This window comes from Myotis lucifugus, unplaced genomic scaffold, assembly GCF_000147115.1.
Source record: "Myotis lucifugus unplaced genomic scaffold, Myoluc2.0 scaffold_45, whole genome shotgun sequence".
NCBI classification, from domain to species: domain Eukaryota; kingdom Metazoa; phylum Chordata; class Mammalia; order Chiroptera; family Vespertilionidae; genus Myotis; species Myotis lucifugus.
The window spans coordinates 6,924,498-6,943,969 of NW_005871093.1; the positions used below are offsets into that span (position 1 = coordinate 6,924,498).

The 19,472-nt window shown below is 45.6% G+C and overlaps 1 protein-coding gene across 1 annotated transcript in view; it reads right to left on the reverse strand.

Moving 5' to 3' along the window:
* The window catches only part of CUX1 (cut like homeobox 1), a 281,408-nt gene that overhangs the window by 89,758 nt on the left and 172,178 nt on the right, over positions 1 to 19,472 (reverse strand). Inside the window, 2 exon segments of the mRNA XM_023753423.1 lie at positions 774 to 878; positions 8,908 to 8,956. Of these exon segments, the coding sequence (XP_023609191.1) occupies positions 774 to 878; positions 8,908 to 8,956 (154 nt within the window).

The following is a 19,472-nucleotide window of genomic DNA, read 5'->3' on the forward strand; positions in this document are numbered from 1 at the left end:
ACCCTTGTAAAAACCCATTTTACGGATGATGAAATTGAGACTCAGGGAGGTTAAGTGACTTGCCCAAAGTCACAGAGTTGGGGTCTGAGCCCAGGAGTGTGGCTCCCATATCCAGGTCTTAACTAGATGCTGCTCCATATAACTGCTCAGCACTGAAGGAAAGAGTCTAGAATCCGATGGCTGTAAGCCGCCCCGATCAAGCTGGGAAAGTTCCAGCTAAGAGAAATTTTTATTAATATTAGAAAAACCAAGAGGTGAAAGCACTGGCATGAGTGCCTGACTCTTCCTGAATGCCTACACGTCAGGCAAGATTTGGGGATTTGACTCAGAGTGGGTGCTACCTTATTATCTCCTTGGCTTTCCCAGCTCATCATGAAATTTTTCTCACTCTGGAAGAACACATTCAGGAGAAGACCAAACCTCCAATTTTCCTGTGTAATTTTGGCAAAGCTCCAGTTTCAGATCTCCACCCATCTGCCAGCCGCCACCCCACAAGCCTAGTTGGGAAGACGCTCCCTTTGGTGATGGGATCTGTCTCCACCTCCACGCTGGGCGGGCGTCACGCTGACCACAGAGCATCGACGCAGAATCAGCAAAACTCTTCCTTTGACTCTAACAAGTTCCATCCCCAAATTATTAAAAGCATTCCCCACCAAGACAGCAGTATTGCTTAAAACAGTCCAAAAAGGGACGTTAAAAAGCAAAGGAAGAGAGCAGCTGTAAGAGGTACAGATGCCAGGCAGACAGAGTCCCCACAGGGCCCAGCTACCCACCACGTCCGGCGCCTTCTGGATCTGCGAGGCCAGCTGGAGAGAGTGGTTGGCTGACGAGAGCTGCTCTCTTAAGGTCTCCGCCTCTCTCTGAGCCACCTCTGCCCTCTGAAGGAAATGAAAAGGGTGAGAAGAGAAAGTACATTCAGTTTAACAACTGACAATTATTACAAGAACATTCATCAATTCATGCCTGACTGACTATAATTGATTTTCCTAAACACTCAACCTAATAAATGCTAGAAAAAAACATAGAATGTGATGGATTTTTATTTTAAACAGTACAAGGAAGAAATAATTGAGCGATTATGACAGTAATTTAACGCTAGGAGCAAGGAATCCCCTGCTGATAGTAATGCTCCGGCCCACTGAATTTCCCAGACTGAATAAATACAAGTGGAAATGGAGTCTTTTGATTCAATTTCTTTCTCTTCTCATAGACCAAGAAGATTTTATTGCAGGATTACTCCTGGGAGTAATTCTCACGGGTAAACAGTGAATTAAAGACACTCTGGCCATTCTCTTCCTAAAAACATGCACAATGTTGTGGTTGTTTTCCTTCGGCAAGTATTTCCATAAATGTACAGGGTGTAAATGCCACTTCTTTTGTGAGGGCCAGGCTTATTTCAACATATTTAACCCTTCACCCGACAAAGGTTTCTAATGCCGATGCTGCCATTCCAGCCAGCAAGCCAATTTGGGGCCAGAGGCAGGAGGGTGGCCAGGCCCACTGGGGGTGGGGAGGAACAGAGCTGACTACAGGAAGGAGGTCCAAGAGAAATGAGTAAACACTTCTATCATTTGCATGTAATTCCCAGCCAAGGAAACCAATGCCACTGGATAGCCAATCAGGATTTCCCACTGAATGGCAAGAATAGGTCACCCTAGTGTCTGCCACATGAGAGGCACTGTGGTGCAGTGGGCAGAGGTTGGGTATTTGGGGAGAGAGGGACCAGGGCCAGTTACCTAACTAAGCTTCCACCTTCCCATCTCCAAAATGGAAATGCCGCCTCGCTCTCAGAGACTTCGCAAGGATTAACATCTGCAGAAGTGCACGGTACATAGAGCTCATTCAGAAAGGTTTTATTAATGGGCTTGTCCTGATTTTACAATTACAATGAGATGAAACTCTAAGGTGGGTGAGAAACGGTAGCTAATTCACATTGGACACGCAGGCTGAGAAATATCGTGCCCATTCTTTCTACCAGACTTACATTCTGCTAATAGAAAAGATTAACGAGAAAAGCCTGGCTGAGCAGGGCTATTTCATGTGTTTTCTCATTTTGTGGTGTGACGTTATGGGTCTACTAATTGCTAAGAAAGACTGAAAAAGATAAACAAGAAGTTAGCCTGCCCCAGTACTTGCTGATCAATCTTGTTGTGTAAGAACAGGCCGGCAGCTTTATCCCATCATGTGACGGCAGCACAAATCTATCTGCTCTGCCTACAGACAAATTAGGATATTCCCAAGAGCAGTTACTTCTGTAGGGTGGTGCTGGTGGCCGCCTGCCCTGCTTCTCCAGGAACTCTTGGAATTGCACTCAATCTAATTCACACGGCGCCTGGCCAGGCCTGTCTGTGCTCAGGAGTCGCCTCCCTCCCTCCCTGCTCCAGAGACTCTAGAACAGTGGTTCTCAACCTTCCTAATGCCGTGACCCTTTAATACAGTTTCTCATGTTGTGGTGACCCCCAACCATAAAATTATTTTTGTTGCTACTTCATAACTGTAATTTTGCTACTGTTATGAATCATAATGTAAATATCTGATATGCAGGATGTATTTTCATTGTTACAAATTGAACATAATTAAAGCATAGTGATTAATCACAAAAACAATATGTAATTATATATGTGTTTTCCGATGGTCTTAGGCGACCCCTGTGAAAGGGTCATTCAACCCCCAAAGGGGTCACGACCCACAGGTTGAGAACCGCTGCTCTAGAAGCACCCACCAGGAAAGGCGGCAATGTGCCGTGTGGCGAAGATGGCAAGGTGATTTCTAGTTCATGCTAACTGCAGGAAAGTCTTTTCAGTGAGAAAGATTTCCCAAGGTTATATCTAAACGTGCCACTCCAAGTTTCTTCTGATGAACATGTCCTATTACGGAAAGTTTACTCTTCACTTTCTAGTTAGCTAAACCCTTGGGCATAATGTCTCCATGACTTTGCCAGGAATAAGGTGCATTTTGACACAGTTGTAGTCTCGTTGCCTAGGAAAAATATTTCTTAGCCTGGTGGAGGAGGTGTTCTGGTAGCAGCCAGGCGGCAGCATCACTGCCCACCCTGTCTGGCAATGCTGGCTCCGAAGTGCTCCGGAACCACCAGGGCTCGGCAGCCTGGGCAGGAGGTCCCCGACCAGGATCTCATGCAGGCATTTAGCTGCTCAGAGCAGAGTGCTGTCTCATCAAAGGCCAGTGGCTCACAGAACAGGGATCTAGCTGTTGATGATTTCACCCTTGGTTTGCATAATTTTTCCAGAGCTGCTGTACTTCATTCCGTTTCCAAGTTCATGTACAGAGTGGCTGTGACCTTTCCATGCCGGTCACAGCCGCTAATCACATTTGGCTTGGCTACTCCATGCAGCTTTGTGATTGTTTAGAATATGTATTGTTTATTTAGGCTTTATACCTTGAGTACATAAAAAACAAAACAATAAAAAAAATGAGTTGAGGTGGTTTGTGCAGCCAAACATGGACAAAGCTGAGCAACTGAAAATGAAACAGGACTGAGAGTGGCTGAGAGGGAGATTCTGTAGTTGTAAATTTAGTCCCGTCTTTGGCAGCTGAGGCAGAAAGGGGTACTATGTCGGGTCGGCACCGTGGTGTCACTTGTTTCTGGGGTCTCCCATCTTCCCACTGTCCACAGACCTATCAGATAAAGTCTGGTTGTTTCTAGAACTGGAATCAATGGCAGGAGATGGAAAACTCTGGTGCTGTTTTCTGATCTGGAACCTCAGACACAGAGATGTGGCTGCTATGAGGCAGACACTCCATTCTGTTTCCACTGGTGGGGTCCCTCCTCCCCTGTCCCTCCAGAGGCAGAGCCTGGGGACCAAAGCCAGGGCTCCCACCGGCAGCTGGTGACAGTGCTGGGGGTGGTTTAGTGGCCACCCCATGGCAAGAACAGCGCCTTGCCTGAGCTGCTCTCCCGGAGATTCCACTTGCTGGCTTTTGCTCACTTTCTTTACTTTTCTGAGAAGTGAGAGTAAATGCTGGAAGTAAAAGAGGAGCTAGAGCCTGAGGTGACCCCACTTCAGTGATTCTATAGGAGAGAGGTGAGGAAGCTCTACTAAGAAATTTATTGCCATGTGTCCCAATAAATGTAGCCCTGCACTGGCAACCAAAGTCCCCGGATAGACCTGCTGCCCATGTTTCCAGGACTCAGCGCGCATTGGTTTGGATTTCTTTCTCAGGTCAGCCAGGCTGAACGCTGGAACTACAAAGGCTACCCATGTAAACCTTACTTGTCACAGCCTGAATCAACTTCAGGAAAGCCAGAGGAGCCAATTTCCCTAGCTCCTCCTGCCCCAGGGACTCTCTCTCTCTCCAGGTCTTGAGGCCCACCTGACCTGGGAGCCCAATTTATCACACGGAGAAACCAATGTTCCCAGGAGACCCAAGGAGTGACCAGGCGTGCACACATGGCCAACTTACTGGCAAAGAGCCCAGGTGAGACCAGCACCTCCAGCAGGGCCTGCTCGCAGCAGGTGCTCAAAACTATTTGTTATATGACTGGGGGTTTGATGGGTGGGGGAACTCTCAGAGGTGTGAATGCTTACCTCAGTCTAAAGGTAGGGAAGCATGTGCTGGGAGACAGGATTTGCTCAAGGCCACATGGGTGGGAAACGGGAGATCTGAGATTCAAACTCCCCACCAGAAGACAGAAACCTTGGTCAAAGAAAATGCCACGCCTTGCACTGAGTTCTTTTTCTCTTTGCATTTCTCTCAATCTTGACTCCTCCTCCTTAATGGAGTTAAACTGTGGTTTCCAACTGAACCACCACCTGAGAGGGTCTTCTGTTAGGGTAGTCTCTTCCTTAACCATCAGGCAGGTGGCAGGAGGGGGAGCACTCGCTGAGAGAACATCCTCCCGCCCTGCTGGGGCTGCTCTGAAAGGAGGGGCGGGTGGAGGCGCAGCCAGAGAAGCCAACCCAGTCACTAGGCCCACAGACAGCGTTTCATGTGGTTGGAGAGTACACAGTTGTGGTTTCTTATTTCCTATGAAGTCTCAAAGGTTCTGAACCTTTATTGCCACCAATTACGACAGTATTAATGCAAGTGCCTTGAAGTTTAACAAACAGGTGCAAATGAGACCGGACCTAACTGATGGTCGGTAGTGGACGCTCTTCTACTTCTCCACACCAGACGCAAAAGCACTTCAGCAATAAAATAGAGCTACAGGTCTCAGCAGAACACCGTGACTACAAAGCTTGTGCAAAAATACTGTTAAATGCCAATGAACTAGTAAACTGCTCCTCCTGGGGGTTTCCCCTGATGGGGATGGGAAAGGCGGCTGAACCAGATGTCTGGCTGTGCCCATGCTGGTGTGTGGCCCTCTGTAGACCTCCTCCTGCCCACTCCACCTCCACTCAGCTCCACTGGGACCGCCTCACTTCAGGCCCATGTCTTCTTTGCCTCGGTCTATCACAACAGCTGCTTACTGCTCCCCTGGCTTCCGGTCTTTCTACCCCCATTCATTCTCCAATGTATAGCCAGAGTGATCCTTCTAGGACTCATCTGATATCTTACTTCCACCCATGATTCCGAACTGCTCTCAGGATGAGGTCCTCCACACACCTGGCTGATCCCTTGCTATGGGCCCACTCTCCCTCTCTGAACCTCATGGTTCTGGCTTATGGGATGGCCTACACACCCAGAGCTCATCATGTCCCTCCTCGCCTGCCTGTATGCGTCCTCATGCCTCCCTGGGGAGTTTTTCTCCTTGTGAGTCGTCCTCGTCTACCCACTGAGCCACCTAGTTCAATCCTTCTGTCCATTCATACTCTGTCTGATGCCCCATCTCATATTCTCAGTGAGGGTTGGCCAGCATTGGCCTGCACAATTCTGCTGACAGGGAGCTCACTCCCTTCCACCAGCCTCTGAACTCAGCCATGAAACAGCCAGACCCCTTCTCCTGGCCAGCCCTGAGGAGCTACAAGGACACAATTTACCATGTCCCCGCACTAGGCCTTCCCCTGTGTAATCTTTTAGCATCCTACATTCCTGAAATTATTCCTCTGGAGCTTGGTGTCAAGTCCCTCTGTCGTCTCTCTCTGCTCCCCAAAGATCAGGAATATCCTCAAACCTCCTGGTGTCTTTTGTGTTAGGGTCCCTTCCCTGTCCTGGCCACAGAGGGGACTCTGAATGAACTCCATGTACCTGCTTTCCTTACAGTGTGAGTTCCAGGATAAATTCTTATTCCCTGGGGATGAACTAATTGTTGCAGGTGTAGAATCACCACCTCCTTTATTCTAGAAACTATTTCTATTAATGTAGCCTGAGGCTGCAATGATTTATTTTGGCAGCCACATCAGGCTAGTAACTCACCCTGAGTTGTTGGTTAGAGCTCTCCTATGCCTCTCTCCACCCCACCACGCTGGCATGTCCCCAGAACAGGGCTTTATAATTCTCCCACCAAACCTGTGCTTCTTTAGCAACTATAGAATGAATATTTATGTAAGCACCCACTTCTTACCCAGGCATTTTACCTTTAATCTTCAAAACAATCTTTCAATGGAAGAACTAGTTAGCATTCCCCTCCCTCCCTTTCTCTCACTTAAACATTTCTTAAAATTTTAATTATGGTAAAATACATATAACATGAAATTTACCATCGTAACTATTGTTAAGCATATAGTTTAGTGTATTAAGCACATTTACACTGTTGGGCAACCAATCCCCACTACCTTTTCATCTTTCCAAACTAAAACTCTGCACCCATTAAACAACTCCCCACCCTGCCTGGCCTAATCTCTGTGAATGTGACTACTCCAGGGACTTCATGTAAGTGGGATCAGTGTTTGTCTTTTTATGATTTTTTAGCTTAATGTCCTCAAAGTTCATCTTTTTTTCTTAAAAAAAAAAAAGAAAGAAAAAAAAGAAGAGAAATGCAAGTCGTAGCTTACAGACTTGTTCGAGACTGACAGGCAGGAAGTACCGAGTTGGGAAATGAACCAAGTGTCACTTTGGAGGTGGCACCCTTCTCTATCGCCCTGCCTGCTGTCTTCTAGGACTGAGACCTATCCGGGTGGCCTCAGCCCTTTGAGAATCGCATCAACTTGGCCAAACTTCTGTAGTACCTGGGACTGCCTCAGAGCCTGCATTTGACATTCACAGAATAAGGTTACCTGCTGCACAAATCAGAGCTTATCCCAAAGTGCATCCAAAGAGAAGGCACCCCCAGACTGGGGAGAGTGGATGGGTGGGAATTTGAGAAACGCAAATGGCAATCCTGTGACAGAGAAGGTGAACCTTCCAGTAACTACTTTTGAGTTCAGGTCTCTGCAAAGTTGAGTGGTGCTGAGTAAAAACAGAGACCCAAAGTCAACTAGCTTCATAAGTAAAGGTAAATAAATACTTAAGCACCTTTGGGAGGTGAAGCAGAAGCAGTGCTTTTACAGAAGGAGCTGAGTGAATGGGGGCACTTGGGAAACAAGACCATTTGAAAGAAAGGCAAAGGGGGCCCTTGTTCTGTGGCCTGTTCCCTAGTGTGCTGGTGAAGAGCACAGGCTCCAGGCCTGGCTCTGCAATGTGCAGCCACTGCCTCGATTTCCTCATCTGTAAAATGGGGATCATAACAGCACTGATCTTAGTGGGCTGCACTGAGATTTAAGTGACTCCGTTCATGTGCGATGCCTAGAACAGAGCCAGGCAACTTAGCGCAAAATAAGTTACTCAAGAATTGTTAGCTCTTTCTACTATTACCAGGATAACTACATGTGATAACGCTATCTCAGGCGCTTTGTTCCATGCATCTCTACTGAGCGCCTTCTATGGGCCAGGCCCAAGGTCCTCAGTGGTCACTCTGGGGATACAATACAAAACCCACAAAATTTTCCTTTAACCCCTAGAGTGCCGGGGAGTGCTATCGTGCTCCTCCTGCAGTGTCACTATTAGATGCTAGTAGTTCACTCTTTATGTGGGAAAAACAATTTAAAAACCTTAACTCAAAATGCTTTGGCAATTTTAGCATAGTTCCTAGGATATTGGTTGGCACTCAAAGGGTTAAGAAAGAAGAAATTCACACATCCTGGGATTATTCTTATGCATAAACTGACCTTCACATTTTAATCAGAGTTGAGGATGATTTTATTGGTTTGGGTAAGCAATGCCAGCCAAGGGGCGGGCACCCTATGGAGCTTGCGGAAGGTGGGAAGCAGCGACCAGAGACCCAGAAAGGACTTTCACCCTGTGGGGGCTGTGCTTGCTGGCCACGGAGGCACAGCCCCATGCTTTCTTGTGCTGTGGCTGCCCAGCTGTCAAACTGAGTGTTGGGGAGGCCATGGCCTGTGCAGTCTAGGGCTGAGGAACATCATGGCTTTGGCTATTTCTCCCACAAATAGAGAAGATAAGTGGGGAGAGCCCTTTCTTTCCAAAGCAGCAGCACCATTTGCTGAATAAAAATATTTTATTGTTCTACGGAGTCCTCGGAGAAGGAAGGGGTTCTACAGGTGGCCAAATTTTCCAGGCAGCTAAGCATTTAGAGCCACCAATACCGTGTGCCTATTTTGTGCCAGACACTGTTGAGGACTTCCTGAAAGGCACCTGTGCCAACTAAGTACCAGCCAAAAGGGGGCTGACCGCTGAAGGCTCTCTCCAGACAAGTGGCTTCACCCAGCAGAGGGGAGTGATAAAGACTTCTCTGCAGCATAATGGCTGCCACACGGACAGAGGCGGGTATGAGCCACTTCCCAGTGGACCATCACCAACCAGGGGGTGTCTGGGATGCTTGGGTCACATCAAAGACTTTGCCTGTGACTTTTCATGTATTTCTCATGACATCAGGAGAAGTGTTAACATTGATAGCTGTATGTAAAAAATACAAGAATAACTGGCTTCTAACTTAGAGAGAAGCATCTTCCAAGATGACAAATGGCTATGCTAATATGATTTTATCCCTGAAGCCATCAAGCATCCTACCTGGTTTGCTCTTTCAAGGTCCGTCATGATCATTTCAATTTCATCGGCCCTAGGAGATGAGAGGAAGAGAGCGTGTTAGTCAGTAGCCAGCCAGGCTCCGGGTGCCCACAGTTCTGAACTTGGCAGAATGACTTATAGGTACACATTCCAGGTAGAGTCCCCAGTGTAGGGGGAGAGAAGAGGTATGCAGTCCTGTGATCAGGCACCGCTGCTCACTGGGAGGAGGTAGGCCTGCCCTTGAGGTGCTCCTGATCTTGTCAGGGAGAGAATCATAAAAAGATAAAGTACAGTGTCCTGCCAAAAGATTGAATAGAACTCTGAACAGAGTAGTCTGGAAAAACAAGAAATGAATTCTCCTTGGGAGAGGGAATCTGAAAAGGCTTTGGAGGAGATTGCATGTGAACTGGGTTTTGAAGGATGAGTAGAAGTTTGCTAGGACTGAGAGAAACACGAGAAGTGGAGGAGAGGATAGGAATGCAGGTCGGGGACTCTGCAGTCTGCTCTTCAAACCACCTGAGTTCACCACCAGCATCTGGCCTGCTCACACACAGGGAGTTCCAGGTCCCTTTTTTTCTGTTTTGAAAGTACTTCCTTGAGTAATTTGAAGGCAATAATATGGTTCCAACATATAACATCATGAGAGAGAAAATAATGCTGAGAATCCTATTGAGAAGGGTATGGTCAATTTCGAAAGTCTATGGGAGGTTAGAACTGGGCACTCCGGCAAGTCACTGCCCCAAACTTCTATATTCAGTCCCTGGCTGGTTGGTTTTGCTGTTTGCTGCACCCAAAGCTTTTTTAGCCTTTAGCCGCACGCTGCGATTTGAGGCAATCTTATCAACTTCCCGCAGTTCGGACGGGGTAACAGATGCCTTGTGTGTGATCGGGTTCAAGGCTCATTGTATCTGTTTGAAATAGTATCCTGCTTTCAGACTGGTCTGAGAAAAGTCTGAAACAATTCATAAAATGTCCTAGTTAAGTGAAGTTATTTTTAGGATGACTTCGTGAAGAAGGCAGTGTCTTTGGAAGACAAACACCCCAACTGGGCCTCTTCGGTGAAAATACTAAGTGAAAGGGGGTGGGTTGGGGGGGGGCAGCTTAAATTACTAAACATCTCACCGCATCATCTGAAACAGAAACCTCCAAGATTTCAAAAAAACTGCTCTGCCAAAGAAAAGATAGTCTAATGACGACAAAGGATAAAAAAATAATTAAAGGTGTGAAGGGTCTAAAACAGGACAGAAAAGGATACCTGACAGTCAGTACAGAAAGCTGCTATCTTGACAACCTGCTGATGAAGTGCCAATTCCACTGGGTACAAGATGAAATAAAAAGTGAACACACTCTTCTTAAGGCAAATCATAACGTTTAAACACAATTTTGTACTTTAATCAAACAGTTATTCATATGTATTTACAAAGTCCAGATATACCTGGCAAATTTCCCTGGCTACTGGGATCATTCATTCATTCACTCTCGTGCCATGAACATTTCCGACACCTACAAGTTTCCTGGCCCTGGGCAGGGCTACGGGAGGGGCACATATAGACATGGCTCCTGCAGATCTTGCCAGTACTGTGTTTTTACAAGAGAAGGATGGAAACACTTAGCTGTTGAATACCTGAAAAAACTCTATAGGTGGTGTCTCATGTCTCTCTCTCTCTCTTTTTAAAAATATATATATTTTATTGATTTTTACAGAGAGGAAGGGAGAGGAATAGAGAGTTAGAAACATCGATCAGCTGTCTCCTGCACACCCCCTACTGCAGTGATGGCGAACCTTTTGAGCTCGGCGTGTCAGCATTTTGAAAAACCCTAACTTAACTCTGGTGCCGTGTCACATATAGAAATTTGTTGATATTTGCAACCATAGTAAAACAAAGATTTATATTTTTGATATTTATTTTGTATATTTAAATGCCATTTAACAAAGAAAAATCAAAAAAATGAGTTCACGTGTCACCTCTGACACGTGTGTCATAGGTTAGCCATCACTGCCCTACTGGGAATGTGCCCGCAACCAAGGTACATGCCCTTGACTGGAATTGAACCTGGGACCTTTCAGTCCGCAGGCTGACACTCTATCCACTGACCCAAACCGGTCAGGGCGTCTCATGTCTCTCTTGAGCAGATGAGGGGAACTGGCTGCAGGACCCAGCCGCTGGGTGGGGAAGGGCCTGGCTGAGTGAGCAGAGATCCTGAGTGTGGGCCTTGGCGAGGGTTTTTTCCTAGTCACTCCTGTTGGGTCCTCAATGAGCACTTTTTTTTAAAAAATTTTTTTATTGCTTAAAGTATTACAAAGGGTATTACATATGTGTCCTTTTTTTTCCCCCCCCCGCCCTTGACAATCCCCTGGCCTCCCCTACCCCCCAGTGTCTTATGTCCATTAGTTATGCTTATATGCATGCATACAAGTCCTTCGGTTGATCTCTTACCCCCCTCCCTCCTGCCCCCCAACCCTCCCCGGCCTTCCCGCTGCAGTTTGGCAATCTGTTTGAGGCAGCTCTGCCTCTGTATCTATTATTGTTCAAAAGTTTATAATGATCTCTATTATCCATGAATGAGTGAGATCATGTGGTATTTTTCCTTCATTGACTGGCTTATTTCACTTAGCATAATGCTCTCCAGTTCCATCCATGCCGTTGCAAATGGTAAGAGTTCCTTCTTTTTTACAGCAGCATAGTATTCCATTGTGTAGATGTACCACAGTTTTCTAATCCATTCATCTACTGATGGGCACTTAGGCTGTTTCCAGATCTTAGCTATGGTGAATTGGAGCACTTTCATCTTCCTTTACTTCTGGCTAATTTATCTGTCATTGACATATTTCTTCTGCTTTATTTGGAACTATTATTTGGATTTGGTTGTACATCTACTTCTGTCCTCCACATCATTCAACCTTTCCTTATCCTTTCTAGATGCTTTTGGGTGGTTCTTCAATTTGACCCAACTGCAGCTGTATTGGTCCTGTAATTTACCTTGTTTCTTCTGTTCCTTAGTTTAGTTATTCTGTTTTTCATACATATTCCTACTTCATTCACTTAAAAAAATTATTCCTTGTTTTTGCTTTATGTTGCTATTATCTTCCCTTCTTTTCTTGAGTGCATTTCTCATGCTTTATTTTGTATTCCTGTCAGATCACACATACTGTGTGTTTGTTTTTTTTTGCGGGGGGAGGTCTGTCCTACAGAGGGATGTTTTCTTCAGCTTTCCTTGGGGGTGCCGCTACTCTTTCTGGCAGAGAGGCAGGCCCTGCTGTCTCTCTCAGGATGAAGTGAAGGAGAAAGACACACAGCAGGTGTTCAATGTATTTTGCTGAGTGAAGAAAGAAGGGGGGGGTGACCCCAGGACCCAGAGGAATCATTGATAACTCTCCTCCACCAGGAAGATCCTCTGGTCAGAGTTTCACCTTTAATTCTCTGGGAATTCCCAATCCTGGATCTGGAGATAAGGGGGAGAGGTGTGGCTGCCTGTTTTTATCCACTGCTCAATCCTTGCCTGGCTCTGCCATTGGCCAAGGGGCCAGTATAGGGTCAGACACAAGCTGAGGCTAGAGAAGAAAGGGGTTCCCAGGGGCCTGGCTTTACCTAGAGCTGGCAGCAAGGCTGGGACCCGTGGGGACAAATTCTACCAGATTTAGGGGACTTCGATGGGCTTGAGAGCCTCCTCAGACAGTGAGTGGTTTTGGATACTCATTAGTATGCCTAATATCCAGAAAACAATGCACTATTTCCAAAAGGTTTCAATTCCCTTATAAAGAATTAGTCACAATTAAACAGAAAGGTGCCTTCTCGGCAGTCTGAGGCAATCCCTGGAAGTGAATTTCAAGTTTTTCCATCTTGTGGTCAGTTTAACTTCAGTTACTAAGCAACCACTAAACTGACCAAAATATTGAATGTGATAACAACTATTGCACTTACCTTTCATTACAAGAGTAACTCTCAGATTTCCAAAGCTTTCAAATGATAATGACAACACTGAGCTCTGCTGTTAAAAAGCACGGCTATTCAGCACCAGGTATCCTGATGACAGCAGGGCCCAGGGGGGCTGCAGCTCCCATTCACAGAATGGACCAGAAGCCACAGGAGGAGACAATGGAGCAGTGGGCAGGGAAAACGCCAAACTATTATTTTAAAAGTCTGTAGGCTTGTGATTCATTTTTCAAGGGGCATGCTTTTTAAAAGATCAAAAATATATCTATCAAGATATTTCAGTGTGATCGGGGTTTTGAAGATGGGAAATGCAGCCACTGGCACTTGTAGACGAGGACGGAGATGGTGGGGGCTTTGATAGTCTGTGCTGGTCGCATCTTAGAACACAACCGCCACTGAGTCTGTGCAAAGCACTCCTCTCCAAACTGCTGCCCCTGCCCTCCCAACAAAATGAATGCTCCCAGACAAACTGCCCTCAATAAGTAACACGAAAATGCCCAGAGGTTAACACTACAACTATAAATGTTATCTGAAAAGTGCAGTAATGAATTAAATGCCATGTGCTTTCATAGAGTGAGTGTCAACAATATTCTGAAGGTTTTTCATTCTTTTCATTTTGAAGGCCCAACTACCACATCAGGATCTGGAGCCTGACATTAATCTAAAATCATTTATTTTCCAAAGTCCATAATAACAGCACATATTGTTTGCTCAGCAAAACTATTTATTATAAAAATTTAGTTCTCTCACCTTTTTACGAGCTGACAAAACAGCTCTCACTGATCTATTAACCTGCACGGCATTACGTTCCACTCCGACTTCAAAGAGCGAGTAATTTCAGCTTGGCCTAGAATATTTGGTTTATCCAGTCAGTTTCCTACGGATCATTTCAGGGTATTCTCTGCACTAACACGCAATTTTTATGAGGAACTCGAAAGGACGTGGTCAAGGTGGATGGAAGGGAGATTATATCCACACTGGGAACTCCGTGTTTACTTTCACACTAGCCCCCCAAGTGCTAAGGGATGGCACCAAGGCAAGGCTGGTGCATATTTCAATACCCAAACACTCATACTGTCATCAGGATCTGTTAGACCAAGTACATCTACAGGCAGTTAGAGAAGTGTCCTTGGCGGCCTTCAAAGATCAGTGTGTCTTCTTGGACCCAAGTTGCAAGTCTCAATACTAGATTATAAAGTTCTTGAGCATCAAAAGAAGAAATAGCTAACGATTAATCTTCCGTTTTAAAAATTAAAAGACAAAAAGTTCCCGTATGTGTAATAAAGTGAAGTCTCCCCCTTCCACCTGGATGCTGCGTTTGACGGCCTCAGCTGTCAGGAAGGTGACCGCTTTCCTGACAAGTTACACACCAGGCCAGGCTCTCTTAGTAAAAGGAGGTGGAGGAGACACAGTGGGCTCACTGGACCAGCATCAGAAAGAGCACTAGGAAAAGGAGGTGGCCAGAGGGTCAGGCACTGAGGAAGGTTTCTTGGCTGTGGGTCTAGAACCCCTTAATGGGGGTGGGCGTCCTCAGGAAAGGCCATCTCTCTCTGTCCCCGCCTGGGCACACAGATGAGGAGCTGGGCACAGTGCAGAAGTCTGATCTCACCGCAAGGAAAGGTTGGTCTGAGTCACATGCGAGAGCCAGACAGGACTGTACCCGGAGGAGGTGGCACTGTGCCCTCCTTGTGCACAGGCACTGACCCACCCCATGGGTGTGGGTTACAGACTAGGCCGGGGATGGAGGGGCAGTCTCTGCTCAATCCTACTGAGCACCTACTATGTGCCACAGCTGATGGGGAAGCAAATTCCCAAGTGGAGACAGCAGTGCTTACTTAGTAGCACTGGTATTTGCCTTATTATTAGTTCACTGACCGTACACCTGCACATCCTAAGGGCTTTGCAAACATGAGGAGGGAGAGTGTCGTGGAGGAAAGGCATGGTCTGCATCTGGAGGATGAAGACAAGTTTGTTGGGCAGAGAATAGTCGGGCTGAGAGAGCAACAACCTTCTAGACCAGCCGTGGGCAAACTACGGCCCGCGGGCCTGATCTGGCTCGTTTGAAATGAATAAAACTTAAAAAAAAAAAAGACCGTACCCTTTTATGTAATGATGTTTACTTTGAATTTATATTAGTTCACACAAACACTCCATCCATGCTTTTGTTCCGGCCCTCCGGTCCAGTTTAAGAACCCATTGTGGCCCTCGAGTCAAAAAGTTTGCCCACCCCTGTTCTAGACAAAGAAATCACACCATGGTGGGTGCCTTTAAACTTGTAACAGCTTTGTGGGTGCTCTCTTGGGATTTCATGATACCCTGTGCCCTCATCTGCACATATGACAGGCTGGTCTCTTCCTGCCCCTTTTATGCCTCCGATTTCTTTCTCTGGGATGATGGCATTGATCAGCTCTTCCAGACCACATCACAGCAAGAGTGACAGAGGGGATCCCGGCCTGATGTCTGGCTTTCATGGCGACGCATCGGAAATTTCACCGTTAAGCATGTTCCTGATTTTGGACTTTCAATATCTATGTTCCTATTTTGTTAATGAAATATCCAACTGTTCCTATTTTATTAAGACTCTTTAATAAAAGATGGATATTGATCTCATTAAGTACCTTTTAAGCATTTATGGAGCTAATTAAATGGTTTTTCTCCTCTGACCCACTAAAGTGGTAAATTATACAGACAGTTATCTGCTCCCGTTTGGTTGTGGTGTATTACACATTTAATGTCCTCTTGAATTCTATTTGCTAATATTTTATTTAGTATTTTTTCATAAATATTTATATATGGGATTGACCTTATTTGTCTTATCTTTGTCAGGTGAAGTCATACAAAACACTTTTTATAGCATTTCCTTCTCTTTGTAGACAAAGTGAGCTATCACAGATTTGACAATATTACTCTTTAAAAAACCCTACACCTATATCCCACCTGTACAATCTAAATCCCACTGCCTGGCAGGCCAGCCCTTTGGTGTCTGCACCCGGGGGAGCTCCTCAAGGCTGCCTCCACCAGCCCCGCCTGCATCTCTCAACACTTCCTCTCCCATGAGGTCTGTGGCCTCTTTGGCATGGACTAATCCTTCCCTCGGATGCATTCCCAGGGGGGTTAGTGTTCAAGTCCAGTCTGCCTTAGATGGGCTGGTGGATTCCAGCAACTTCTTTTGGCTCCCTCTCTCCCAGTCAGACCCAAAGTGCTTTTGGGTCAAGATCCTCTCATCCTCACTGTGGGCCAGGATTCTGCAGGAAGCAGAGGGTCAACAGCTGATTACAGAATGACCTCCCCATAACACCTCCTTTTCCAGCTTTATTTCCCACGTGTCAAACAATCGAGCCTTCCCAACAAAGAAACCTAAGTGCAGAACTGCTTTCTCATCAGAGCCATTGTACTGAGGTTCATTTTGTTTCTTGCAGATGTGTTTTTTTTACAGCCTATTAGTAATACGCATCCCGTGTAAATTTCCTTCTGTAGCTCAATCAACATTCTTCACAGTCTCTTGTGTCCTACTCTGTTCCCTGAAGCCACCATGCTTGCCCCCATGGCCACCTCTCTGTTGAGGTCTCCACGGCAGCTGCTGTCACCATCCAGGTCTCAGCTCTCATGGCCATCCTCTGAAAGGTCTCCTGGCAGCCTCACTCCCCATCATCCACTCGCTTTATTTTTATTGCACTATTATTCCTGTCTCAAAGTCTTGTTTGTATATTGATTACTTGTTGATTTACTGCTATAATCCCAGAGAACAAAGCAGGTGCCCATTAAATACTGGTTAATCAAATATGCAAACTAACATCTGTGCTACCCGAAGTCCACTCTGCTCTGGACAAGCAACAATTCACTGTCTGGTATTTTAAAGAGCAAAAAGTGGGCAGGGGTATTTTGTCAAATTGTAAATATGACTTTTAAGGAAAGAGTCTCTAAGTTGTTTTTGCAGAAGGAAAATGATTCACTTTTCTTACCACTTTTAACAGCCTTTGAAAGGGAAGGCAACAACTGCCTTAGGGGGGAAAAAGTATTTTAAAGACCAAGAGTTAGGCTTCCTTTTGTCCAAATGTGAGGTCCTGGAGGGCAGGGCAGCTGGCCTGGCTCACCTGTTATCCTCATGCCTCACACAGAGCTGGACACAAACTAGGTCTCAGCAAACTCTGATTGAGAAGGTTAGGAGGGAGGTGAGGAGGAGCAACCATTATTTGGGGAAAGGTTTTCTTGACAACCCTCATCTGTATGACCAGTCCTGTCTTTCATTTCCCACCCGGGTTAAGGCACCTCTGTGTTGTTAGGGGTGGAGGGCAGAGGTGAAGCTGTGTGGCATCCTTCCAAGCCCCCCATTTAACATGTCACTCCAGAGTGGACCCACCCCTCCCTGATCACACCAGGGCCTGGGTAGCAAGACAGTGGGAGAGCTTGACCCGTAGGGAAAACCTTCTGGAAATTATGGTTTTTATTCTTGTTGGAAATGAAACCGTGTCAAGAGACAGTTAAATGGCCAGAATGTCACTTTTACCTGCTCAGAAATTAACCACAATTTGTTCATTTTTATGCCAATTTAAAAGATACAACAGTAACAATTAAAATCAATTTTAGTTAACTCTGATCTTTTCAATCTCAAATAAGAAAATATATTTCTCTCTTTGCCTAGCTATTTATTTAGCTGACTTATTTACATGAAATGATATAAATAATATCCTCCTTTAGTTTATCTGAGTCTAGCTGACAACCAAGTTGTCTTCGACAGCCCACATGGAGTTAACTTTCCCCATGTGCCAACCAGCAGGGCTGCTCCAGGAGGCCAGACACTCACCAGAATATGACCCTCAGTCTGAGCCTGTGACCGTCACTCAGGCCTCAGTATTCCCTAGTCAGGGACATGGGACAGCTGTGGCCAGAGAATGAGCTCATGAGATTGCATAATTCATTTTGCTACTGAGACCACCCAAAGCCTTTTGGGTTAAGTGTCTGGGTTAATTAATCTTCAGATGCTTCTTGCCATTTCTCCACAGTTCTAACACTGCTGCTCTAAAAACGAGGTGAAAGTTAGATGTGAAAATCTTATTCTTTCCTTAAATCAAGTGCCTCAGGGTAACAAGTAGGATGGAGTGACTGGAGGCGAAATTAAGGAAATTGTGGGCTAGAGCAGCGGTCGCCAACCTTTTGGACCTCACGGACCACTGGTTGGTGACTATTGGTCAAGAGAACCACAAGAGCATGGCTTGCAGAGCAAACAGACCTGAATCCCCCGCCCCCCCCCCCCCAGTGCCTTTTAGTCGTCTGACCTTGAGCAGACCTTAGAGCGAGACCTTAGAGCTAGATAGCCACGTGCATGGAGGAGTAAAACAACTTTTCTCAAAGAAACTGGCATGAGGACAAAATAAGAACATTGATGGAGGAGAATAGGACTTTGTAAACTACAAAGACCCATGCGCATATTCATTATTATTGCCGCATGTGAAAATCAAGACTTTCTCTTCTGGTCAGAGCTGATTTTCAACACCTGAGACCATTAGAAGATAACCATAACCAACCATGAAGTGGCCTTTGCCAAAAATTTCCAGGCTAAATCTGATCAGGCCTCTAGATGCAACTACAAACTTACAGGAATCACAGAGGACAGAGGAACATGCTCAGCTACATCTTGGGATGCTGTTGGCACAACCAGACTGTGGGAAACTCTTCAGGACAAATGAACCAGTTTCATACACAAATAAATCACAAAGAAAAGAAAGAGAGATGGAGAGGAATCTTTAAAATGAATGGGACTTAAAGGCATACCAACCAATTACAATATGTGAATCTTGCCTGGATCCTGATTTGAACAAATTTATTTATTTTTTTAAAATCCTCACCTGAGGATATGTTGTTTTTTTTAATTGATTTTTAGAGAGAGAGCAAGGGAGAGAGAGAAACATCAACTGGTTGCCTCCGGTACGCAGCCAGACCAGGGATCAAACCCGCAACCTTTTGGTGTAAGGATGACACTCCAACCAACTAAGTCACCCGGCCAGGGCTTCTGATTTGAACAAATTAAAAAATAAAACCATTTATGATGTGTAGGGGTGGTTAGAAATTTAAATATTGATGATATTAAGAAATTAGTTTTTGACGTGATAATAGTATTGTGGCTATATTAAAAAGGAAGAGTCTTATTGTGAAGATCCACATGCTAGAACATTCAGAGGTAAAATGAAAGGATTCTGAAAGTAGCTTCAAGGTAAAACTGAGGTGGGGAGGGGACAGGTGAGACAGGATCAGCTATGCATGAAATGGCAGGAACCGCACAAGAGGCACCTGGGATCCTGCTCTCTATTGTATGTTGGAAATTTAACATAATAAAAAGCAAACAAAAAAGTATGAGATGATAAAAACAAAAGCAAAGGCCATCTCAGTAGTTTTGCATCCTTCTATCACCACGAGTCAACTATCTAGTCTGTGCTGATGCTGACTGCTGTACGCTGTTTGCACAGAAATGAGGTGATGAGCAGAACAGTGCCTGGGAGGAGGCTGCAGTGAGGCCTCTGGGAAGGAATACCGATTAGAGAGGGGCGTCCGGTGCTGGAAGTCCAGCTCTGCCTGAGACTTGGTACTTGACAAATTTTAGTCAAGACAGTTAACCTCTCTGAATATCAATTTACC